The sequence below is a fragment of the Rhodnius prolixus genome, unplaced genomic scaffold (assembly GCF_049639745.1).
Source record: "Rhodnius prolixus isolate KJV_2025 unplaced genomic scaffold, Rpr scaffold_7, whole genome shotgun sequence".
Lineage (NCBI taxonomy): Eukaryota > Metazoa > Arthropoda > Insecta > Hemiptera > Reduviidae > Rhodnius > Rhodnius prolixus.
Window position 1 is genome coordinate 17,678,460 of NW_027411582.1, and position 26,255 is coordinate 17,704,714.

General features: G+C 35.1%; 2 protein-coding genes across 6 annotated transcripts in view; one reads left to right on the forward strand and one right to left on the reverse strand.

Annotated features, from left to right (window-relative positions):
• Window positions 1-26,255, forward strand: part of LOC141447096 (obscurin-like) — a 676,918-nt gene that overhangs the window by 363,219 nt on the left and 287,444 nt on the right. The gene's annotated exons all lie outside the window — the stretch shown is intronic.
• The window catches only part of LOC141447092 (uncharacterized), a 31,452-nt gene continuing 12,954 nt past the window's right edge, over window positions 7,758-26,255 (reverse strand). The window contains exons 2-3 of one of the 2 annotated variants that reach the window (XM_074114290.1): window positions 16,347-16,634; window positions 7,758-8,033 (exon numbers count right to left, since the gene is read on the reverse strand). In XM_074114290.1, coding sequence (XP_073970391.1) covers window positions 7,893-8,033; window positions 16,347-16,634 — 429 coding nt within the window. In that variant the 3' untranslated portion in view covers window positions 7,758-7,892. Of the gene's footprint in view, window positions 8,034-14,599; window positions 14,990-16,346; window positions 16,635-26,255 lie in introns of those variants that run through there. The other variant, XR_012454138.1, reaches the window with a different exon arrangement.

The following is a 26,255-nucleotide window of genomic DNA, read 5'->3' on the forward strand; positions in this document are numbered from 1 at the left end:
TGCATATTTTTTCTGGAACGAAATATAACCTGAACATTTAATTATTATTCTATTTATTTTTGGGAGCATTTATTTCTGTGAATGTAAGTGACCATTTCATCGTTTACCTTTTTAGACTTTTTAGCACATACCTGCTTTAGCTTTCAAATACAATATTTTGCTGAGCATCGTAGCTAGAGAGCTGTAGGTCATCGAGATTCTATTCTAATACAATTAAACTGTTATCATTGATGTATTAAAAGATTTTTCCAACATCTAGACTAGTCTTTAGTCAAAACAAACATTGTTATTATTCTATTGTATTTGCCTCATCACTTTATAGTACTTATCTAGTCATTACCGAAATTCCCCTTGTAAGTCTCGTTATATTTGGATAGATATACCTGTTCTCCACTCTGTGGAGAAAAATCTTTTTCTGTAACTATCAAACAACTCACATGACCTTGTAAGTTCTAACGAACAGTAATAGATACCATTTTTTGTTGTTTGTTTTAAAGATATTGTAACGAAGTTCACCTGGGCATAGAAGAAAGGCCTAGATATTTCTAGGGGTTGAGCGATCAAAGTCAGTAACAGGCCGCCACTGCATTAACAAAAGGGCGGTATCTACCTGTGGCAGAGAAGAAAGGCCTAGATTGTACTAGGGGTTAAGCGACCAAAGTCGGTAACAGGCCACCACAGTGTAGACAAAAGGGCCGTCTCTACCTGAACTAGAAAGGAAAGGGCTAGATTGTTCAAGTTTAGTGACCGTAGCCGTAGCGGTCCACCGCTGTGTAAAAGCCAGCTAAGAGAAAGGCCTCAGTTGGGGTGGTGGCATATGTGTTTTCCCAGCCAGTGATTGACAGGTAGGAGCGTGACAGAGAGTAGGAGGAGGGCGGCTCCAGCTGAGGTGGTGGCGGTATGTGTTTTCCAGCCAATGAACGTCAGGAGGGCGTGGAAACTTATGCTCAGAGAGTTGGAGGAGGGCAGTCCTAGTTGGAGGGAGGCACGCAGTTAAAAGGAGGCAGACACCGCTGGAGAAGTCAGTTTTTGGAGTTTTTAAGGAGTTCTTAACGAGTTATTAGAGTTTTACAGTTGTTAATCAGTTTTAATCAGTCAAGTTTATGAGTTAGTTTTGAGAGAGTCAGTGTTGCGGAGTGCTTCAAAGTGGTAGCTAGTCAGGCGGTTAGTCAGTTAGTAAGTAGAGCTTTGTTTGTGTAGCAGAGACTAGTGCAATTCGGTGCAGTGCGGACCAGTGGTCAGTCGGGGAACAGTTTTGTGGCGTTACGTAGTGAGTAAGTAACAGAAAACTGTTGTGACTGTTGTAAATAGTAACTGTAATGAATAGCGTTAGTTGCTAGTAAATGTTAATGTGAGTAAAGGTAATGTGTTAATAAATCAGGTTATTACTTACAACTTTAGCGAGTTTTATTATTTATCAAACCCACATATTATTAAAATAACTAGTGGCAGGCAATAGTTGTGTAAGTAAAGTTTTTAGAAAAACTTTACAATATTATGCATTTTTATTCCTGTATTTCAATAGTCTTAATTATTGTGTTGTTTACTTGTAATATCCAGGCCCTGAAGAAGACAATAAATTTGTGGAAACGGTGGCGTAAAGACGGAGTTGTTTTTAGTTTAAATCCTAAATGTTAATAGTTTACAGACACTAAAAGCCAAAAGGAAGTTTATCCCTTTATTTATTTGAATTAGTTTCATCATTCTAGCTAAAACCAAAACAAAAAATTTTTTAGGTTATTGAAAACTTTGTGAATTATACAGGGGTGTACTCGGAGGAGTGGTTGAAACTTCGGAAGGTGATTCAGCAGCTCAAATGCAACAAAAAATATTCTCTTCACTTTGGCCCGATTCTCAATAGTGTCCAAGATATTTGCATTTTTAACTTTTCCGTTGATATTCGTGTTTTTCACCATAAAAATGGCCGTAACTTTTCTATCCTTTATCCTATAACTAATCTGCTTATTCCTAACGAAAGAGCATTAAATTCTCTATAAATCTGCTCAATACAGAGCCTCGAAACGTTTCTTATAACCATAAAAAAAATTTACTTCAATTTCTAAAAAAATTCGTTCTCGATAATTTTTGTTAAAATTTACAACTGCATTTTTTCAATGATTATAATGAATCAAGGAATCACATAATTTCAGAAAAAGTTGCGCATTTATTGAGCTTCAAGATCATATGGATTTTTTTGGTTTTTAATAAAACCCTACCCCGAACAGAGGGGTGTAAATGCAGAAAACTGGGGGATTTAGCGTAACCGACTTTTCACTACTAATTTACTCAAATGTCAATTTTTGGAGAAGGAACAAAAAGAAAAGTAACCATTTTAGTTTAAAACAATTATTATTTAATAAAACGGAAGTAAAAAATAAAGTAGCAATAAAACACAGAAGTAAAAAAGTACTATAGAGAGTTGCCTAGCTAAAATTGCTACAAAAAATTGTTCGAACTATTCAAACAAGGAAGTGGGAAAGAATGGTGGCAAATTTTTAGTTTCTTGACTACAATTGTTTGTGCAACATATTTTAACGTCATAATATAGTTTTTTTTCATCAAAGTTAATTAATAATCATTCAAAACTAATCAATTTTTAGAGAAGGAACAAAAAGAACTCAGGATCAACAAAAGGTCCTCTCCTCTTTGCGTAGATTGCAATGAGGAGGAGGATTTCAAACATATAATAATGATATGTCCACGTTATGTAGTAGAAAGGAAACGAATGTTTGACGATATATACAGGTATTTAGATGCACCATTTCGCTACGAAGACATTATATTCTCCACCAACATATATGTGCTTAAGTCTGTAGCAGAGCTAGCAATGAAATATGAATGTATTTAAAAGTTATAGCCGATTAGAATGAATGGAAGAAAATGCTTAGAGAAGGATTACGGTGATTTTAATTTCGGTTAAGCTATAAGGATGGCAGGAATATAGAGTACTGATCCATTCACTAGCTGTAGTTTATGTAAATAGTAGTATATAGTAGAGGGATGAATGTGTGAAGCGAATGTATTTATAAGTAAGAATGGAGTGATATTCTAGTGTTAAGCACCTAGACGATGCTGGCTGTATGGCGAAAGCCAATGCAAAAAAAAAGAAGAAAATAACCATTTTATTTTTGAATTATTATTAATAAATTAACTTTGATTAAAAAAAAACTCCATTATGTCATTAAAATAAGTTGCACAAACAATTGAAGTCAACTACTGCGTTTTATTGCTACTTTATTTAACCAAACTGTGGATATACAAATAATTTAAGATCTGTTGTTAATTAAATATGGAAGAAACGAGAGCTGGATAATGAGCGCCTGCTATTTGGGAAAGAAATATGTTGACAAGAAGTTGCGTAGCTTTCAACTGGAAAGATAGATGCAGGACAAGATCTAATTGGAGTTAAAGTGCAAAGTTCCAGGATCGTCCTCTTTAAAAGCATGTCAGTGGACAGATGCTCTAAAAAAAAAAGAAAAAAAAAAGTTGTACTAAAGTTCAGCCAGAAAAAGTAAGAAACGTAGTTGTTGGTTGAAGTGGAGAAGAGAATTTGAGGGGTGTTGAATGCTTAGAGGATGGGAGGTTATACAGGGTTAAGGGTTAGGGCCGGAGTGGATTAGGGCACTTGAGGTGGTCCAGGAGTTTCATGGCCTGCATTGTTAAAGTGGAAGGAAGGAAGGTTATTTACTGTACATACTAACTGGGGCGTGCAGTACTTTAAAATAAACTTTCCTCCACATTCTAGGATAATCTACACCTAACCTAACCTTAAACTAATAGCCTTCAAATGCTTGAAATAAAATTTCCTAATTTATTCTCAGGAATAAATATATTCATGCTTGTGAATGCAATAAATAATAAATACAATTACGCTAGAAATAAACATTCAAATGGAAAGTACTAATAGCCTTCAAATGCTTGAAATAAAATTTCCTAATTTATTCTCAGGAATAATTATATTCACGCTTGTGAATGCAATAAATAATAAATACAATTACGCTAGAAATAAACATTCAAATGGAAAGTACTAATAGCCTTCAAATGCTTGAAATAAAATTTCCTAATTTATTCTCAGGAATAATTATATTCACGCTTGTGAATGCAATAAATAATAAATACAATTACGCTAGAAATAAACATTCAAATGGAAAGTACTAATAGCCTTCAAATGCTTGAAATAAAATTTCCTAATTTATTCTCAGGAATAAATATATTCACGCTTGTGAATGCAATAAATAATAAATACAATTACGCTAGAAATAAACCATTGAATAAACACATTCCAATGGAAAGTACTTGATACTCCTTCATCCAATTTTTCTAACCAAATTAATAAATAACATAAATTTGACAACGTATAATCATATTCTTTAAAAAAAATCCTGCTTTTTAACCCTCAACTGGGTATCGTCGGGAGCAAATTTGACCCACACGTTTTTCTTTTGTGTGGCATTTTGTAGGAATTAACTATAAACATCTCCCCTTCTCTGAATTCTCCTCTTTCATCCTCACCAACAATCGACCATACAAATCAGTCGTTCTTGAGCAGTGCAAGTAAATAAAATATACAGGGTGAACCAGTAAGTATTGTCCATAGGCCCACTGTATGTAGTACATCTAAAGTGGAGTTCAATGACGTATTGGCCAACTTCATATTTTCCACTGTTCTTGAGTGACGACACTTAATTATTGTTTTTTCTAAAACCATTACTTTTTTTGCAATAAAAATGTTATTACTCAGAAAGTTTTAGTCCAAATTCGATTTTGGTGACACGGTTAGAAAGACAGATAAATTTTCTAAAAATTGATACCATTTTGAAGCATAAGTTATTCTCCAAACAGCCTCAATCTTCCTCCGGAAAATGGAAAAATAAAAGTAATCGAAATTTTTAAAGAAAACTCATTAGTGATCATTATCCAGACCTAGGTGCTGGCACTTTTTATAAAAGTTTCCTTGTTTAATGGGGTTTCAAACGGTATATAATTTTCCAGGATTCCTTTTATCTTCGTAATGAGAAATTACGTTTGTTTTGCAAGAAAACGTGTTCACGAGCACACCAACAGTGTTAGTTTATCAAGTTGTTTAATTCATTGAAAAACTCTTTTAGATGGACCAGTAGTCAAGTTTTAAAGTAGATTGTCTTAAAATAAGGAAGTCAAACGTTACAAATTGCACTTTGGAAAAAAAAAAAATATTACTTCTGATCTCTCTGAAATATTTGAGAAAATGTTAGGAAATATTTTAAACAAGTACTATTTTTATAATCAAAAATTCTTATAGTTTGTACTTACTCCAAATTACAATTTCCCTCACAACTACACTGTTGAAAAAGAAAAGAATAAACCTTAACAATCTTTTTTTTTTGGTTCACCCTGTATGGGTCAAATTTGACCCGACAGTACCATTTACGTTGTAACTTTTTTTCTCAATATTTTTTATTTTTATGTTTTGGAGTTTGTTTTCTGTTCTATTTTTGAATATTATTCTATAATATTAAATATAATATAGTAAATATTACATAATACTTGATATTATCGCTGATAACTGGTTCTGTTCAGTTAACCTGGTCCATGGACTAGGAAAGCTAAATTTGTCTTACTCGGGGACATTACGAAAAAAATAAAAAAGAAAACCCCTCTTATATAATTCCAAATTAAAAAAAAAACTACCGGTCGGAACTTCATTGTTTGTTTTTACTGGCAACAAAACGTTGTTTTTTTGAACCAAAACAAAACAAGTATGTTATACTCGCATCATTATAATTCAGTACTTGCAGAATTTTGGGAAAACAAAATTTTTCTTTAGGACTTTTCTTTTCTTGGAATGAACAAAAGATTGGACAAAAGGAGCCATTGTACCAATTTTCAAAAAAGGAGATCCCACGTGCTGCGAAAATTATAGAGGCATTACTCTGCTTAATATCGCCTATAAGGTCTTTGCAATATGCCTTTATAACAGATTGGTCCCGTATGTGGAAAGAAGGTTGGCAGATTATCAAGGAGGTTTCAGAAGAGAGAGGTCCACAATCGACCAGATATTTGCTTTAAGGCAAGTCCAAGAAAAAATGAGAGAACATGGCATGACTGTCTGGATGTTGTTTGTGGATTTTAAGGCCGCGTATGATACCGTATTTAGGAACGGACTCGTACAAGCTCTGAAAGACATGCTAATCCCGCCAAAACTAATAAGGCTTACTGAAATGACACTGCGAGGTTCTAGAGGACTAGTTATCTCCAGCGGGACTCTTTCGGATGCTTTCGATATCGGAAACGGGCTCAGGCAAGGAGATCCGATGTCGCCCCTCCTGTTTAACTGTCTGCTGCACAAGGTAAGCAAGACTATTGAGATGGACCTCAATGGCACGCTGATTGATCGCACCTCTCAGATCATGGCGTATGCGGATGATGTGGTGATCATTGGTAGATCCCTGGCAGCCGTAAAAAGTATCTTCGTCACGCTGGAGCGAGAAGCCAAGCGCGTCGGGCTCCGCGTTAATGAGGGAAAGACGAAAGTGCTGGTGGCTAGGAGGAAGCCTCAGGTGCATCCCGCGACGTTTTACGTCTTTGGGGATTACGAGTTCGAGGTTGTCTCCAACTTCCCCTACCTGGGCTCTATCATTTCGGACATAGCCGACGAAAAAGAAGAAGTCAGAAGAAGGATAGCAGCGGGAAACATAAAATAATGAGGAGCAGCCTGGTCAACCGAGGAACAAAGATCCAGATGTATAAGACCTTGATAAGGCCTGTCGTGACCTACGCAAGCGAAACATGGACACTGAATAAGGCAGCTTGTGAGAGGATTGACAGGTTCGAGAGGCGAGTCCTAAGACGGATCTTTGGGCCGAAAAGGGAAAACCAGAGCTGGAAAAGAAGGCCAAATCAAGAGATGTACGCCCTGTATGGGGAGCCAAGCATCACCGCGTTTGTGAAGGCCCAGCGGCTGAAATGGTATGGGCATATATGCCGGATGTCCAAGGAAAGGATAGCATCAAAGGTGCTAAAAGGAAACTGGCACGGCTCTCGCCCCCGGGGACGTCCGAAGACCAGGTGGGTGGACAATGTGAGAGCGGATATGAGAAAGATAGGTTTGAGGGCCCACCTGGTGAATGATAGGGTTGAGTGGTCTACCCGCATAGAGCAGGCCATGGACCGTCTCGGTCTGTAGTGCCCATAGAAGAAGAAGAAGAAGAAGAAGGAATGAACATCTAACTTTAAGAAAATAACGTTTTTCAGTAAATGTTATTTTTTTGTTTTTCTTTTTTTTGTAACTTAAAAAAAAAAATGCAACTTTTGCCTTTTTTAACTTTTTTGTTTTTTTGTTTTTCTTAATCTTATGAAACAAATTTGACAAAATATTCATCATCAAGAGACCCATCTAACAAGTGATCCACACCATAGCCTTTTCTTTGATAAAGAGCTCACCACCGTGTGACTTCTCACCAAATAAAAGTGTCCTTTTCTCAATAATTTTTAGCCTCTTCAGAATGACTAATTCAGAAAGTGGCTAATCCTCGGCGTTAGCCCAAAGCCTTAGTTTATAGAATCAATTTAAAAGCATCTAATTGAAGATACAGAGGGTCCTGTGATCCTTTAGTTCTTTGAGGTATTTTGTCCTCATTTATTTTCTAGCAGGAAAAAAAAAACACACACATTTTGGTACACAAAAATTTGATGTGATCCTAATACTTTTCTGTCTTACTCAATAAGAGAAATTTTTTTTAAAAAAAAATGAAGTAACCCAAAAAAAATTAATAACATACAAGAATCAAAAATCTATTTACTACATTACTGGCACATTGAATAGTATACTAAAAATTGACAACCAATTACAATAAATGTTAAAAAAACCATAGGACTCATCCAATAGAATAATAGAACACTGAATAAAGTAGTTAATAACATTTTTCAGCTTTTTCATTAAATTCTATCGACTTTTGTAACATATAATTCTTCACAAAATTATTAGTTTCATATATTTGTTGCTTGAAGGAACTGTTCTCTCTGATCATTTCTTCAGCTTGTAATAATTCTTCCTGAAATAGAAATTAGATTTAGATTGGATGGTAAATATCGAATTCAAAACATATTTTTAGAAAATGATGGATAAAGTTTTGAATAATGAGGACGTAGATAATACTCCAAAGTTCTGGATAGATTTTAGGCCATTGTTGCTGCCATGGATATAGTAGGAAGGTCATTTAGCGACATGGAAAGTGCATTCATTAGTGCTTATCATTGTTGTCCAAGGGTGAGAATATGATAAATGAGAAGCAAGACCAAGTGTACGCTTGCAGAAGCTTCTGGACAACAACAGCATTAGAATTTATAGTGCTAAAACAGCGGGAATCTTTCAATTACCGGTGTACAGTTGAGACAATGATTGACCCCGCCCAAAAAATAAATGAAAAGAAAGATGCTGACGTGAACTTAATAAATAAAATCTGCATACATGAAATGCTGTAACTATGATCCTCTAAATTATGCAACTTAATAAACTCCGAATTTAAAACATATTTTATTGAGCCGTACACTGCACAACTCTATTAACTCCATAAAACAAAAAAAATGGTAAAACGCTATGAAATAATGTACCTAGTTTTTTTCTAAATTCGGTTTATAATTTTTTTAATATCCTTTTATTGAAATTTACACCTGTACCTACAGGGTACAATAAGTAATTGAGATAAGTGTATATATAAATAACGTGGCAGACGTGAATGACGGTCATCCAGCGATGGCCGCCATTAGTCACGGGTCACGGGGCTAACGGCGCCTCAGCCGTCTTCGAGGATTGGAGGGTAGCGTAGTTTAAGACAAGTTTGCAGCTAATTGTGTGAAAATTTGTATATCGAATTTTGGCAAGTTCGGAGATGAGTGGAATTTGGAGATCTGTATGGATTGTGTGGTTGCTAACATAGAATTGAGCGTCTACTATGCGGCGGAGTATTTTGGATTAGAGTGTTTGCAGTCTATTGATGTTGGATTTTTTTAGCTGTTCCGTGAAGTTCGAGTCCGTAAGTCCATATTGGTGGTGAGAAGTGCTGTATAGAGTCGTCGTGTGTTCTGTAGTGAGAGTTTTGAGCGTTTGTCGAGTAGTCTGGCTTAGAAGTTTGTATCGTTTGTTTTAGTTCGGTACGTTTAAGTCTCGAATGGGGGTTCCCAGGTAAGTCTCTTGTCTAGGTACATTCCAAGGTACCGCACATGGTTGGCTGGTGGGATTGGTGTATGATGTAAGAAGACAGGTGGTGGAGTTTGACGTTTGAGTGTGAAGACTATGTATTTAGACTTAGTTGGGTTAATTTTTATACGCCAGTTTTCTAACCAAGGTTCTATTGAGTGAAGGTGGGACTGTAGTGAGCGTACTGCAAGGATAGGGTCAGAGTGTGTGGAGAGAATGGCAGTGTCGACAGCGAAGGTGTAAATGGAGGTATTGTTAGAACGTAAGTCGGCAGTGTAGATTGTGTAAAGAAGAGGAGCTAAGACCACTTCCCTGTGGTACACCAGCAAGGACAAGATAGATGGAAGAGTGAGTAGTGCCTTGAAGAACTTGAAAGAATCTGTCAGAGAGATAAGAGCTGAGTATGAGGGAAATAAGTGCTAGGAAGGATGCGTTTGAGTTTCCACAGTAGACCTTCGTGCCAGACTCGGTCTAAGGCTTGAGATACATCCAGAGGAATACCTACAACACGATGGGCCTGCTGGATCGTCGAGTGGCAGCTTCTGAAACCAAACTGATGGTCCGGTGTTTATAATTTAAATTCAAATAAATTTGTCATTATCATTCAGCGCCTGCTACAGAATTTGAGTTCAATTATTGCAACGAATAACAATTAGAACAGTATACTGTAATGATTCTTTGGGTATGAACTTACAACAATCGTACTTTTCTGTAAATAAAAGTTTTAGATAGCCATGAGCTTAACATGAATTCAAAGAAACTAGTTATAAGCCATTTAATCTCAACAAATGGAAAAATCTATTCTTGAAAAAATGGGTATTTCTTGATTAAAAAAATTTTGATCTCTTGATTTACGTAGAACATCTCTCAAGATCATTTGACACCATCAAAATGTTGTGATAATTATTATTTATTACATCGTGTTCGATCGTCTAACTTACATGTGATTTGATGGCACATAGGATGTCCCAGTATGTGTTATTTAATCAGAAATCAGTAAACATGGTTTTTTGATTTTTCCAAATGGGATTTAAAATTCACGTTATTGATCAGTGAAAATTTCGTAATGAACGTATTATATTTTTCCCAAATTTCACAATTTACAAGCAATTTCTCATAAGCTATTTCTTCTGATATTTTTTTATTTTTATTTTTTGTGCCAGATTCAAATTTTGAAATATCCAAATAAAAAAAGAAATAGACTGTTATACTGATTAATAGCGAACAATTGGCAAACAGACGTTGTTTTGACATGCTTATTTCATCTGCCAACAATATTCTTGTCAATCCATCTTGTTTTAGATGAAAACATAGAAACATTTTAATTAATAAAAATTGTGGTGGTAACAATATTTTTTTTATTTTATTCATTTTTGACAACAACAGAAACAGTTCATTTTTAACAGAAATATAATAATGCTTTCTTATTGAAAACCTCAGTTACTCTCATATTCTGTTTTTATTTTCTCTTATATTTGCAATTATTGTTATCAAGCCATATTTATTTTCAAAATTCGAATTTATAACGGAAATATTTATTTTCAGTTTTCTTGTTCAGAAAAAGTAATTTTTCGAAAATGATCTAATTGTGTGTCAATAAGGAAAACATTACAAAGTTGAGGAATCTACTACTACTACTACTACTGGCGCTACAGCCCATTACTGAGCCTTGGCCTCCTCAATCCGCTTCCGCCAGTCACTCCTATCCATTGCAGCAACCTTCCAATTCCTCACTCCAAGCAGGTCTCTGGCATCCACGCATGCCCCATCATTCCATCTCAATTTGGGCCTGCCCACTCTCTTGATCCTATGTACTTCTTCTTGCAGAAGCCGTTTGGGTGTTTCCAAATTAGACATCCTTGCCACATGGCCTGCCCATCTGAGCCTGCCAAGCCTGATTACCTTTACGATGTCTGCTTCCTGGAATAGATGCTGCAGTTCCCGATTCTTCCTTCTTTTCCAAATCGCGCCCTCTTTAATAGGGCCAAAAATTCGTCGAAGAACTTTTCTCTCGAAAACTTGCAGCATCCCCCCATCTTTTTTTTGAAATCACCCAAGCTTCGGAGCCATATGTTAACACAGGACGGATCAGGGTCTTATAGAGAAGCACTTTTGTATTTTTTGATATTAAGTTGCTTCTCATATGCTAATTCAATCCATAATAACACCTATTGGCCAACATACTCCTTCTTTTTATTTCTAGGGATACATCGTTATCCCTAGAGATTAAGGTTCCGAGGTATATGAATGAATCAACTTGTTCAATCATATAATTGCCAAGTGTTACGTGCGCGGGATGATCTGCAGGTCCTTTGGCTCTTAGATATTTGGTCTTGGCAGCATTTATTTGTAGTCCCACTTTTCCAATCACTCTAACCAGATTAAGGAAGGCCCTTTCCATATCTTGGAAGGATCTTCCAATTATGTCAACGTCATCTGCGTAGGCTAAAACCTGAACAGACTTGTGGAATATACTACCGGACAGCGGGATTTCTGCCTCACGCATTACTTATTCCAAAATAAGATTAAACAGTAGGCAGGATAGAGCATCTCCTTGCCTTAGACCTTTAGTGCTGTTAAATTCCGATGAAAGACACCCTTTAATACGCACTGCGCACACAGTGTCTTTCATTGTCATCTTAATTAAGCGTACTAGTTTTGGGGGTATATTTAATTGTAGCAGGGCGTGGTACAGTTCTTCTCGTTGGACACTGTCATAGGCTGACTTGAAATCTATGAAGAGATGGTGGGTTTGGAGACCATATTCTCTTCCTTTTTCTAGTATCATTCTTAGTGAGAACATTTGGTGAGGAATCTAAATTTTTATAATATTCGATTTGGTTTCCAAGGAGACAAAACTATAGGCTTGGCGAGCAAAATCTCTCTAAAGAAATGACCATTTCATTGAATGGATTTTCATTTTTTTTAAGATGTTTTTAAATAAATAAATGACTAGATATATCGATAATTTTATATGCATTGTATATAACCTTCATTCATTCATAAACTTCTCTTGAATTACTAAGAACGATCAAAATGTACCTTCAGCGGTCGTAGTGGCCCTGGCGAAAACGTCACTAATGACGTCATTATTTTCGCTTAAGAGCTAGGTCGAAGTGGGCGTTCAGAAATTTGGCGCAATTTTTAAAAGCAAAGATGGCGACCGAAGAAAATTATATCAGGTAAATGAAAGTATTATCTCATGTAAATAATTGAATGTGTTTCTCGAAAGTCTAAAAATGAAAAATTACTTATCCCTTTACATACTAAATCACTGAATAACGACCAATTACACTTTGATAGTTAATAATACGTGGCCTAAGTTTTCGCTTTTCACCACTGCGATTTTGTAAAATTGCATTCCACTCTTCATCGGAACTAGATTAAGAACTTTCTAAAGCATTATTACGTTGCATTAATAAATATCCTACTGTTGCTACAAAAGACATATAAATTTTATTTAAACATAAATTTTATGAGTTTATTATAACTGCTTATAAACGGGGTTAAAATTTAAAAACAACCTCTTCAAGCTTCTGACTTATTTTCGAGGTCGCCATTTGTAATGTTTACATGAACGGTTAAAACGCCCCATAGTCCATTCCACTTAGGTTTTCGATTGTAACGGTCGCGAGCAAGTGGAACGGGCAAAACCGCGGTCGTGAGCGTGATAGTTGTGAATGCTTAGTGGAACAGACAAAATATGAGTAAAATTATACATTTTATTTGATATTTTGTTAAACATTTTTGCTTTATTTCAAATACTACAAAAGCATTTGTCGTCATTTGAGTTTTAGAACTGTAATGATCAAACTAAAAGTTATAAATAGCATTTTTTTTTTGTTTTTTTTTTTAATTTATTTGCTATTCACAATCTACAAAGAATAAAATTCGTAATAAGTGAATACGATAAAAGAAGTCTTCACGATTGGATCAACTTGAGGAGAGAAGCTGCCCACCGGCAACACTCTCGCTGGAGTTTCTTACATTACTGGAGATTGTCACGAGGCCAACAGCGTTTCAATCGTCGTGGAGGACGATCTGGAATCGTTGTGGAGGCGAGATTTAGAACAAGAGGATTGGTACAGAATGGAAGAGAGTCAAAGAATTTTCTATACTTAGATTTAGATTCGTCAGTTATGTATGAGATTTTGAGATCGTTATGGAGGGTAGAGTTAGACAAATAAATTGGAGAATTCGTAACCTGTCGGAGAATTTTTGGCTAATGTAAAGAATAGTTACCCGGAGGTGTGGCCTGATTATTTTTAGGGCATGCGCAGTACAGCACACTTACCGTTGAGTTTTTAAACTACTTCCCGCCAATGAACTGTTTCGGATTGTGCGAATTTCGTAACTCTTATGTTTCGCGCGCATGCGCAGTACACTTACTGCATAGCAACTGCTTCCTTTTTAATGTATTATCAGTTCCCGCGAGTGCCCTGTTTGTGACTTGAGGTGCCTTTTTTTTTTTGTAACTTTATGAGCATGAGCGTTTTAAATTTGCAGTTTTTTTTTAAATTAAAGCATGAATGTAGTGTGAGTGAGGATGGAGTAATGAATGTTTTAAAATTTTGTATGGATGTTGGTTTGGATTTTCTGGAGGGAGTCCGCCAAGTATACTCTCCTCAGGAAAAGGACTCCACAGAATAAGGTAAGTTTCTTTTGTGTTGTTCTTTGTAATTATTGTAATGAATCTTGTGACTCAAAAATTGAGGGTGATTAGGTAGGTTAGGAGGGGGTGTGGGGGCGAAGCCCCATTAAGAAATAAATCAGGGGGTGTGGGGGCAAAGCCCCCACAAAAAGGGGGTTTTAATAAAATTATCAATCTTAAATAAATAAATCTTAAATAAAGAAATAGTTTTATATTTATATTTGAATATGGCGGGTTCTATAGTAACAGAGAATCAGAATCACTTCGAATTAGGCCACACCTCCGGGTAACTATTCTTTACATTTACCGAATTTTTGATTGGAAGGACTGTATTCTTTGTGAATTGGAATGTTTGGCTGAACCCCACAGCTCAAGTCCGTAAGTCCAGATCGGGTTAAGTACACTGTTGTATATTAGTCTTTTATGTTCCAGTGGTAGTTTGGATTGTCTGCCAATTAGTCGTAACAGTAATTTGTTTCGTCGGTTGAGTTCTAGTCTTTTCAGTTTAGTGTGCGGATTCCACGTTAGTCTTTTGTCGATGTACATCCCAATAAATAGCATTTAAATTGCTTTTGTGTCAATGCGTGATTGAAAAAAAAGGACAGAGAGAATATAAATTATCCACAACAATTAGAAAATCTAAATCAACCCGCGTAAACAAACAAATGGTTGCCTAGCAATTGTGGGTCAGTGAAAAAGCTTGCGCGGGTCAGATACTGACCCGCGGGTCATAGGTTCGCCATCACTGATCTAGTCAATTAATAACTTACCAATTTTAATTTCTATAGAATTCCAGTCCATATTTTGTTTTCAGAAGATCATGCAAACTGATCAAATGGTCAAGCGACTTATTCTTTTCAAATCTTTTTTTAAAAACTGCTCACCGTGATTTAAAATAATTACATACATTTATCAAAAATTTCTATTTCTTTTGATTACATTTGTTTTAAGAAACATATGTTTATAGTATTTTTTTTTAAATTTTACATTATTTCATAATTTGAAAAATTCTCTTAATTTCTGAAGTTCATCGCCAGTCATCAAGGAAAAATTATTACCGCTTCTAAGCAGAAAAAAATTAATTAAAAACATGTGATTCCCGTTTCTGGAAAAATCTTTTGAAAAATCACTTGATGATAAGTAAAATGAGTCGAATGAGATTTTTTAAATCGGAATTTAGTTTTACGGCTTAATGGAGTCGCTTTTCTTTTAAATTTCCCGACATTATATTTTTTTCGTGTGATTTACTTTCCCTAACCAGATTTACTAAACAATATTATCCCAATTTAAAGGATGAATTGTCAAATCTGTTTTGCAGAGTGCAAATTGCCGAGTGTGAGGAAAATACTTGACACTCGAGTTAAATATTATATTTTTTTTGCAACCATTAGATTTATTAACTAATAAAATTAAAAATTTCATTTTTACAGTCTACAAAAAGTAATTTATTTATTATAAACATTTATTGTTATATTACAATTATTTACATTACTTACGTATTTACATTACTTATTACATTTTCTGCTGTTTCTTGGGAGGAGTGTTTTCTAAACAGGAATCACTAGAATCCATTTTAAATTTCTATAAGGTAACACTATAACCTTTTTAACTGTTATAATTAAAACTATCTAATTATTTATTAAAGTATAATTTTTATTTCTATATTCCTTTCAATTTTTATTTTATTTTTTAATATTCGTTTTTTAATTATTTAGTTACGTTAAATAAGCTTATTAAAGTTTTACAGAAAATATTTATGTTAATAACAAAACTTCTTATATCAAGGAAGCACAATAAAGTTTTTCCACTCACTAGTGAGGAAAGTGACACTAATGGGAATTTTTCCCTACTAGTGTGGGAAGTTGGGCATTACACAGCTGATTTTAATTGAGTAATGAGAACATTCTTACATGGTTGCAGAAAAATATAATTTATTTCAAGTTTCAGGCTACTTGTAAAAATATTCCAACGAAAAACCACAAACAATTAACATGTTCTAGGATTGTAGTAAATGGATGACAGTTCGAGAGATTCACATTAGATTTTGTACCCTTTGTTCATGGCACATTTTTGAACTTCTCGAAACTAGCTACTTCGTCGGGTCTGTTACTAAGCACACAGTTGTTAAAAGGATATATTAAAAAAACAAATCTAATTTATCATTAAATGAAAATATGTATTTTCAGATACATGCGTCGTACTTAAGTTTTCTTGAAAATCAAACTAATTGTTTCATTGCTTTCCCTGTCATTTTGTTAAAACGTTTTAAAACAAACTATAACTTGGTTAGGATTAACTCCCATATCTACTTTCTGGTTTTGGACTTTGATATTAATGATGGTTTTGGTTTTTTCGACCGTTGTTGATGGACGATTTTTGGGGAATATCGAGGTGCGATCTTGAGTAACAATCTACAAGGTTCATACAAATATTAAATTGTCTTTATAAGAATTAATAACACTTATCGTGATGCTATATTATATTTTTTATAATAGAAAATAAATTACCACTGCTTACTTGATTCAAATCTCCCTTATTTAACATCTCCAAGAAATTTCTACACGTTGCAATTAAGTGCATACAAGCTTCTCTAACCTTCTCTTCAACATCCACCATAAATCTCTTGCCCATCTGGCTGATGCATTGCATTTTCTCATTTTGTCCAGAGTTCTTCACAGCTGTCACAGTACTAGCTATAATATTATCCATATCTACTAGGGCCATCTTATAGGTATAATGTAAATTATTTTCTAATCCAGAGAATTCATTTTTCATTACTTCCATATCCTGCACGGAAACCAAGGCCTGTTTAAACAATACAATGGATATTGGTTACAAAATATAGTTCGTCTTTTAATAATGGTATTTGTTATTGTAATGGCAGAATGTTCAATGTAAGAAATCTGTTATTGAATAAATATTCCAATAATGCGTGTTATTATGTGTCGCTTTGTAATGAATGTAAAAGTGCCAACAGAGGGGGCTGCCGACAACGCTACACAGCCTGAAGGTTAGGTTATAGTCTAGGAAGGTTTAACGTCATTTTAGAGTGTTTACGTTACAGTTTTTCATATGTAAAAGTGCCATTAGAGGGGGCTGCCGACAACGCCACACAGCCTGAAGGTTAGGTTATAGTCTAGGAAGGTTTAGCGTCATTTTAGAGTGTTTACGTTACAGTTTTTCATATGTAAAAGTGCCATTAGAGGGGGCTGCCGACAACGCCACACAGCCTGAAGGTTAGGTTATAGTCTAGGAAGGTTGAGCGTCATTTTAGAGTGTTTACGTTACAGTTTTTCAGTGTTTAACGACGGTGAAATAAAACTAGTAATTTAATTTGTACTTTACAGAATAATAAAATCTGTTTTTGAAAACCGTCTTACATGAATAATTTATTTCATTTTTTCAAAATAAGAATGAATAATGTACATTTAAAATGAAGCTTTACCAAAGAGGAAAATCCATAAACCTTATTTAGTTTTGGTTTATCAAATTCTAATCAAGACTTCTTCATTATCTGTGTTTATCTAAATACATTTCTATCTGAAGTGTGCGTTTGTGTTTACATAATATTTCATACAGACCTTATTGTGTCTTTTTAGCACCTAATATACAGGGTGTTCATTTTAAGACGGCTCAAATGAATTTCATGCTTAAACGGTTAATCAGAGCAAAAAAATGGTAGAGGAAAAATTTGTTGCCCGTCACCTCTAGTTTCAGAATATGTGACTTGATTTTAGATTCCTGCCCGCATACGCGGCTGACGCGCGACTAAAAGTGAGGGTTTGCAGTTGACCCCCATTTTCATATAAACAGTTTTAAAGAGTATAAAAAGTTATGAAAGAAACCGGAAACCGCAATTCGATATCTTCAAAATTAAAGGTGCTAGGCCATTTCAAAATCTGGTATTTATTTATCATATTTCAATTTTTTTAACTTGTTATCAAAGAGAAAGAAGAGCACGCGATAGGTCATTTTTATGTATTTTTTCATCCCCTTTCTACTAAAAATATTGCCAAGGCAGTAAAGCTAGTATTTTTCTTAATATCTGGAAATAAGTCGTTTTCCTGAGTGATTTTTCTAAGAAAAATCAAATGTTAAGAGCTTTAGATGTTCTCAAACATACACAAAATGGCTAAAAATTAATTTTACATCTGTTACAAACAAGAAGGTTTAATAATTATTTGGTAATTTTGGGAGAGTTGCGTTTAATTACCAAAAAAATTGGAAACCTCCTGCCACCGTATTTAAGCCCGGAGCCCTGTTTTGGGGTTCCGAAGTGTATTAAGACTGCGACCATTAACTTATGGGTGCAGAGTAGGTCTCAGGAGTGGTGGTCTGCCACCACTTGACAGAGACAGGCGAAGGAGTTTATTAAAGGCTATTCGCCGAGGCTGACTGCAGAATTAATCCACCAAGGCCGTGTGGCTATCAGGATGATTGTAGGTCTATTAACTGGCCACTGCAGACTCAGAAAACACGTGCATCGCATGGGCCTGGCAGATGATAGCATCTGTAGGTTCTGTCAGGAAGAGGAGGAAACAGTGTGAGGGGCTTGTTTGGCTAAGGATGTTACTTCTCGGGGAGGAAAAACCAAGGCCTGTGAGCTTTACCAAAGAGTCGCTCTCCAGCATTAAGAGTCTAATTAAAAGGGCAGGTCTGGAGGGTGAGCTTTAAAGTTAGGGGAGCCACAATAGACCCAAAGGGGTCGCAGTGGCGTAGGCCCTGAGGCCGCCCTAGTCCAATCTAATCTACCGTATTTAAGTGATCAATATCTTTCATTTAAAGGTTCAAACTTATTCCTTAATTTATCAAATAAAGCACTTTACTCAACTTGTGAAGCATTTACTGAGCCTTCAAAGGTGCCTCCTCTGGCTCGCAAGCCAGGTTAGCCAGGAGGTTATCAACTGCTTTCTGTATCACTTTATCACAGGAATCTAAAATCAAGTCACATATTCTGAAACTAGAGGTGACGGGCAACAAATTTTTCCCTTACCATTTTTATGCTCAGATTAACCGTTTAAGCATGAAATGCATTTTAGCCGTCTTAAAATGAACACCCTGTATTTGTGAATTTTGTTTTGACTAATAAAAAGTTAAGAATATTGCAGACATTGCCTTTTATTCACTTCTTTATACAAACTTAAGTTTTTTTTACTTGTTTTTTTAATGCCAAAAAATAAAAATAAAAAAGTTAAAAACAAGATAAAATAAAGATAGAGCCTGGATACAAAAGCAGCGATATCTAATTTCCCTTTTAAAAAAAGAAGAAAACGTTCTTTGTATTGTAACGAACAATCTTGTGTTTCGTAGACCACTCTGTATTGTATTTCTATTTATTTATTATTGTTTAACTTTGCCACTGTTTTTATGTTTACTGATAAAGAAGGTGTTAAAAATCAACCGAATTAAATTATTCTTAAAAAGATCTGCTTTTCAATATCGTTTAACAACCGTAGCTGTTCCAAACCTTTCATTTCAATCCTTTTAACCAGTTAACTGTTTATGACGAAGATATTCATCATGAAAAGAAGTGTAAAATTTTGTGTTATGACGAGTATATTCCTCGTGCGTTTTCAGTAGTAACCATCACTTTCTGTATCACTTTATCACAGGAATCTAAAATCAAGTCACATATTCTGAAACTAGAGGTGACGTGCAACAAATTTTTAGTTGATTTTGCAATTTTAAAACAAAAATATATTCGTAAACTGCAAGAAGTTAGGAATATTTTGAGGCCATGTCGAAATAAAAAGAACTAATAGATGGATTTAGTAAGAATTAGTCTTCGTAAATGTATCCCTTGTCTTTTATTAGTCATCACTGAATCAATAACGAATTCATATATTGTGTTAGGCTAGACTATACAGTACGAGGGTCGTTTGAAAAGTCCGTGCAAAGTCAGAGAGATAGCACTACTGTCGCGTATCGAGTTATGTTTAGTTAGTAGCATCTCTTGGAAGAACACACACGAAGTTTCAGTCAGATCGGTCTATTTCTTTGTGTTTGGCATTCGTTTGAATCGAGGAAGTCGAGTGATTTTCAAAAAATGGACGAAAAAAGAATATCGTGTGTTGATTAAAGACTACTTTATGAAAGGCAAAACGCCTCAGGAGACTAAAGAGAAGCTTGATAAACATTATGGTGACTCTGCACCTTCGATTAGAACAGTTTATAAGTGGTTTCAAAATTTTCGGAGTGGCCATATGGGCACAAGTGACTCTGAACGTTCTAGACGCCCTGTTGAGGTTACTACTCCAGAAATCATTGATAAAATCCATGATATGGTGATGGATGACAGACCAACACCCACCCATCACTGGCAAGATATTCTTACCGTAATCATAGGTCAAGAAGTCTTGCATACTACGTGCATTAAAATGATCGGATGGTTACTTTTATTTGATGATAAAACAAATTTATCCTGATTCACCCACAACCATTACACTATACTACATGTTTTAAAATCTTCATTTATTATTATTTTTCACTTTGCGTCACCAATAACATTTTTTGCAGTCAGAGAACCTCCCAAAACGTGAATTTCTGATGGAAAATTAATATCGAAAACCGTTCACGATTAAGATAAAATAGTAACTCTGATCTTAAATATCTCGACAAATATTAGGGATATCGAAACGGAATTAACGTCATTTCACACAGTTTTTTTTATGTAGTTTTCATAATCATTGTCAAAACCAGTGGTCCTTATGAAACTATAATCAGGTTTTTGGTCGTCACACCGCCAAACATGAAGATACAGCATCAGGGGTAAAAAATTTGAAAACTAGACAAAAAAAAAACATGTAGTTTACTTCATGGGTTTTTTCGGAATTCCGCTTTTCTATAAAGTTATTAGCGATTGGTGCGTTTTAAATGGATCACCCTGCATCGCTTAATTTGTACGACGCACCTAGGGGACACATTTTCTAACAAGATAGTAACAGATTAATTGGTTAATCTCTAAATTTTAGTTACTAATTGGAACTAGAAGGATCAAGAAGTCATCCTGACCACTAACTTATCCAACCTTCAACTGCAAACTAAGCGTACATCTGTCTGAAACAGTTGAACCCATTAAATTAATAGAAACAATCCTGTCATTGTACTGATCTCTACCTGACCTTCACAGATTTCTCAAAATCTGCTCAGTTTGGGTTTCAGCTGGTAATATTATATTGGGAACTAAACGGCTGCAGACAATTTGAAACCAAGTACTACGTAATGTACTAAACGTCTAATGATTTGTGAGAAACAAAAAATTAACGTGTGGCTTTGTCATGGACACGGCCGGGTGTTGTACGTGAATACGTTTACGTAACGGGTTATATTTTTATGTATTTAGGATGAAATCAAGGAAACAAATCGACGATCTATGCCTATACAGTCCGTTGACGATGTAGAAGCGATTTCATCATCCACTTGCATAATTTCAACCGCCCCAGCTGCAAATGTACTGACACCGTCGTTGATCCGCTCGGCCGCATTCATTCTTTTACGTTCCCGGCACAGCTTGACTCGGTCATATGGTGTTTTATTATTACCATTCGATTGTTCTTGAGAAGCCCTTTCCAACCGTATACGATCTCTGTATTTGGTTTTGGCTTTTCGACGCGTATAGACGTGACTAAACCTTATAGACAATGTTGTCTTACACTTAAGCTACCCGCGTCTTAAAGAAAATCAAAATCTACACTGTACCAAAATCTTGCTTATTTTTACAACCAAATTTTTAATAGTTACATGTAAAAAGTCTGAGAGAGCTAGCCCATATTTTATTTTGTAATTAAATAAATATTAATGAGCTACACAAGATTACAAATCTTTTGAAACCAGACATATTTTCTTAACAGCCACGTTTAGTACTTAGACAAATAGTTATAGCTTACATTACCATCATTCAAAGTGAAGAAATATTCTAAATGTTAAATCAAACAATAGAAAGACTCCGAGTAAGGTAATATTTACCTTTACACTGCATCTATTTACAAGACTTATTTAATTTATGGAAGTCTTCTTCGAGTTGCATTTAAAATTAAAAAAAAACTCAGTATGCTAAACTTTATTATTGTAACCACATGGATCCATAGTTCTTTACTTGCTTTACTGAGTAAAGGAAACATTTCCAAACAAAACTATAGTCTTGCAGTTTGTTCCAACAGTTGCACAACCTGGTTTGTTTTAAAACTATCTAAAAGTAACCCTAACATGTAGGTGCATTTTCATAGTATACTGTTTGTATTTACTTTGTTAAATATACATATGTGTGCTATTATGGAAATTACAATTTGATTTTCTGAATATAACTTTTCTGTTTACTTAAAGTGAATTTAGGATTGAAGATTGGCGAGGAATCGGACAAATAAAACAACTCGTCTTTTCGCCAACGTTTCGACAAATATATTGTCCTCTTCAGGGCGTGGCTAAGCGGGTTGGTTGAGTTACAGAAACAGTTAAAAAAAAAAAAAAAATACTTTTGATCTCTCTGAAATATTTGAGGATTTTTTTTTTGTTGCGTTTATTGTGCTACAATCAGCGCGTTAGCGCTATAAGTAACAATGATACAATAGAGCAATAAATGATAAGTAACAAGTGGTGAAGTTACCGCAGTGGTAACACTCCAAAACATTAGACTGTTAGTCACTCTCTTCACTTGAGGAGGAAAATCACGATGCCACTGTCTTTTAATTGTCGGGTTGTCAGGAAGAGTTCTAGAAGAAAGATTTCGAGCTAGAGGATTTAAATAAGATTGCAGGCTGCAGTGAAGTTTTCTGTATCGTGTTTTCAGCAACTTGTGTGACAAAAGGAATGTTAAGGTCAGTGTGTATAGTCAGGTTGGAGACATAAAATGGAGCGTGTACAATAGTTCGAAGTATTTTAGATTGTAAAGATTGAATCCTTTGGAGATTGGAGCGTTTGGTTGAACCCCACAGCTCTATTCCTTACGCCCAGATGGGTTTTAAAATAGAAGTATAAATTAGTCTTTTGATGTCCAGAGAGAGTTTTGATCTGTCGTCTAAGAGTCTTTTAAGTAGTCGATAGCGTCTGTTCAGTTCTGTTCCTTTAAGTCTAGTGTGGGGGTTCCAGAGAAAATGTTAGGAAATATTTTAAACAAGTACTATTTTTATAAACAAAAATTCATAAGTACTTACTCCAAATTACAATTTCCCACACAACTACACTGTCGAAAAAGAAAAGAATGTGAATAAACCTTAACTTTTTTATTTATCTCTCTTTCTCTTTAAGTGCAATTTGTAACCTTTGACTTCCTTATTTTACGATAATCTACTTTAAAATTTGACTACTGGTCCATCTAAAAGAGTTTTCAATGAATTAAACAACTTGTTAAACTAACACTGTACGAGGGTCGTTTGAAAAGTCCGTGCAAAAATAAAAACTACTTAATTTTTTGGGGTAAACTTTTTTATTTTTCAACATAGTCTCCTTTTAGGCTTATACACTTCGTCCAACGGTGCTCTAGTTTGTTGATCCCTTCCGAATAATAGGATTTGTCCAAGTCTGAAAAATAGCCATTCGTTTCTGCAATCACCTCCTCGTTTGAATAAAATCTTTTTCCCGCCAGCCATTTCTTCATATTGGGGAACAAATAGCAGTCCGAGGGAGCCAAGTCTGGAAAATAGGGGGGATGTGAAACGAGTTGGAACCCTATTTCCATTATTTTTGCGACCACAACTGCTGAGGTGTGAGCTGGTGCGTTGTCGTGATGGAAAAGGACTTTTTTGTGGGCCAATCATGGGCGTTTTTCTTGCAGCTCGGTTTTCAAACGGTCCAATAACGATGAATAATATGCACCTGTAATAGTTTTACCCTTTTCCAGATAGTCGATGAGGATTATTCCTTGCGAATCCCAAAAGACAGTCGCCATAATCTTTCCGGCCGAAGGAACGGTCTTCGCCTTTTTTGGCGCAGATTCCCCCTTGGTAACCCATTGTTTAGATTGTTCTTTGGTCTCAGGAGTGTAGTAATGTATCCATGTTTCATCCACAGTGACGAAACGACGCTTAAAATCTTGCGGATCTTCTGGAACAGCTGCAAACCGTCCTTGCAACACTTCACACGATTTCGTTTTTGGTCAAGCGTGAGCAATCGCGGCACCCATCTTGCGGATAGCTTTGTCATGTCCAAATGTTGATGCAAAATATTATGTACCCGTTCATTCGAGATGCCCACAGCACTAGCAATCTCACGCACCTTCACTCTTCTGTCATCCATCACCATATCATGGATTTTATCAATGATTTCTGGAGTAGTAACCTCAACAGGGCGTCCAGAACGTTCAGCGTCACTTGTGCCCATATGGCCACTCCGAAAATTTTGAAACCACTTATAAACTGTTCTAATCGAAGGTGCAGAGTCACCATAATGTTTATCAAGCTTCTCTTTAGTCTCCTGAGGCGTTTTGCCTTTCATAAAGTAGTGTTTAATCAACACACGAAATTCTTTTTCGTCCATTTTTTGAAAATCACTCGACTTCCTCGATTCAAACGAATGCCAAACACAAAGAAATAGACCGATCTGGCTGAAACTTGGTGTGTGTTCTTCCAAGAGACGCTACTAACTAAACATAACCTCGAAACGCGCCAGTAGTGCTATCTCTCTGACTTTGCACGGACTTTTCAAACGACCCTCGTACGAGTAGAGTGCTCGTGAACATGTTTTCTTGCAAAACAAACGTAAGTTTCTCATACGAAGATAAAAGGAATCCTGGAAAATGATATACCGTTAGAAAGGCCATTAGACAAGGAAACTTTTACTAAAAAGTGCCAGCACCTAGGTCTGATAATGATCACGTAAGGGCCTAATGAGTTTTCTTTAAAAATTTCGATTACTTTTATTTTTCCAGTATCCAGGAGGAAGTTTGAGGCTGTTTAGAGAATAACTTATGCTTCGTAATGGTATCAATTTTTAGAAAATTTATCTGTCTTTCTAACCGTGTCATCAGAATCGAATTTTGACTAAAACTTTCTGAGTAATAACATTTTTATTGGAAAAAAGTAATGGTTTTAGAAAAAACAAAAATTAAGTGACTTCACTCAAGAACAGTGGGAAATATGAAGTTTGCCAATACGTCATTGAACTCCACTTTAGATGTACTACACACAGTAGGCCTATGGACAATACTTATTGGTTCGCCCTGTATATACTTTTATTAGACTCCTACATTTATTAAAAATAATCATAATATATTATGTAGTTCGTAAGATTCTGTTTGACAATTTGAAAAGAAATTTATTGTTGTATAGAATTTGGGTCAATATATATAAATATTTTTTCCACAACCTCTTTCCATCCCTAGTTCTTAACTTTTAGAAAGAATCCATGTCTGTCCACATAACGTTCTACACGCCCACGAGCAAGATGCCGCCGTTAGCAATGCTTGAGTAGTTGACCCAACTGGGGATTTGTACAGGTTGATCGAGCGTGAAGTATCTTTACTATAACCCGATCCTTCTGTAAGAAAAATCTATTCACATCTGGGTCAATACGGACTGTATTTCTTCTTATCCTTTCTAACCTTATGTTACTAGTGTTTGTGAGTACATATACAAAAAAAAATTGTTACTGATGTCAAAAATTGTTTGTTACTTAAATAAAAAATAAAATAAAAAATACATGGCTTTTTGAGATTTTCATCATTTTCCCCAATGACGTAAGGGAAAATTGTGTACTAGGTTTTTCTTTAGAAATTAATTTCTTACGGAGATCTTACTCCAAGTGGCGTTAACCAGTTAACTTTAAGCATGGATAAGAGATAAAGGATTAGCCTACGACATTAAGTGGAATAAGCGCACAATTAAGCCTATAAAGACTCCTATTTTAAGGCTCATAACTGGAGTCCTATATTCTTTGCTGGACGAATCTATTTACAAGTTAAAAGTCTATAAATCTCTTTCAACCAAGATTAAAGCAGCAGCTAAAAGCCAGTCTAAATAACTCTAAATGTTCATTCAATGTTAATCTAACGATTAAGCTACTTAAAGTTGAATTTAAGAAGATTGGTCATTATCATTTTACATATTATCTCGGCCACCATTTTACTATACATTAACTGTAGAGTCTTTTAGCAAAGGAGGATGCAGCCTAAAGAAATTGTTTGCATTATTATTTTGTCCAAAAGATGCTACAATTGTTACGAGATATAATTAATGAAATTGCGATCGCCATTTAATTTTTATAAGTTACAAAGTTAATAGTGCCACGTAAATTAGTTAGAATATAAAAAACAAAAAATTAGTTTTTCTAATAAAACTTCAGGCAAACAAGTTCAATTTTTTTTCTTGCTCATGAAATAAGAACCCACGAAATCCCTATGAGATATTTATTTTGAAATAACCAAAACAAAAAATCCGTACTTTCATTTAATACAAACTACTTTAATACAAGAGAGGATGCAGAAGGGATTTCTGG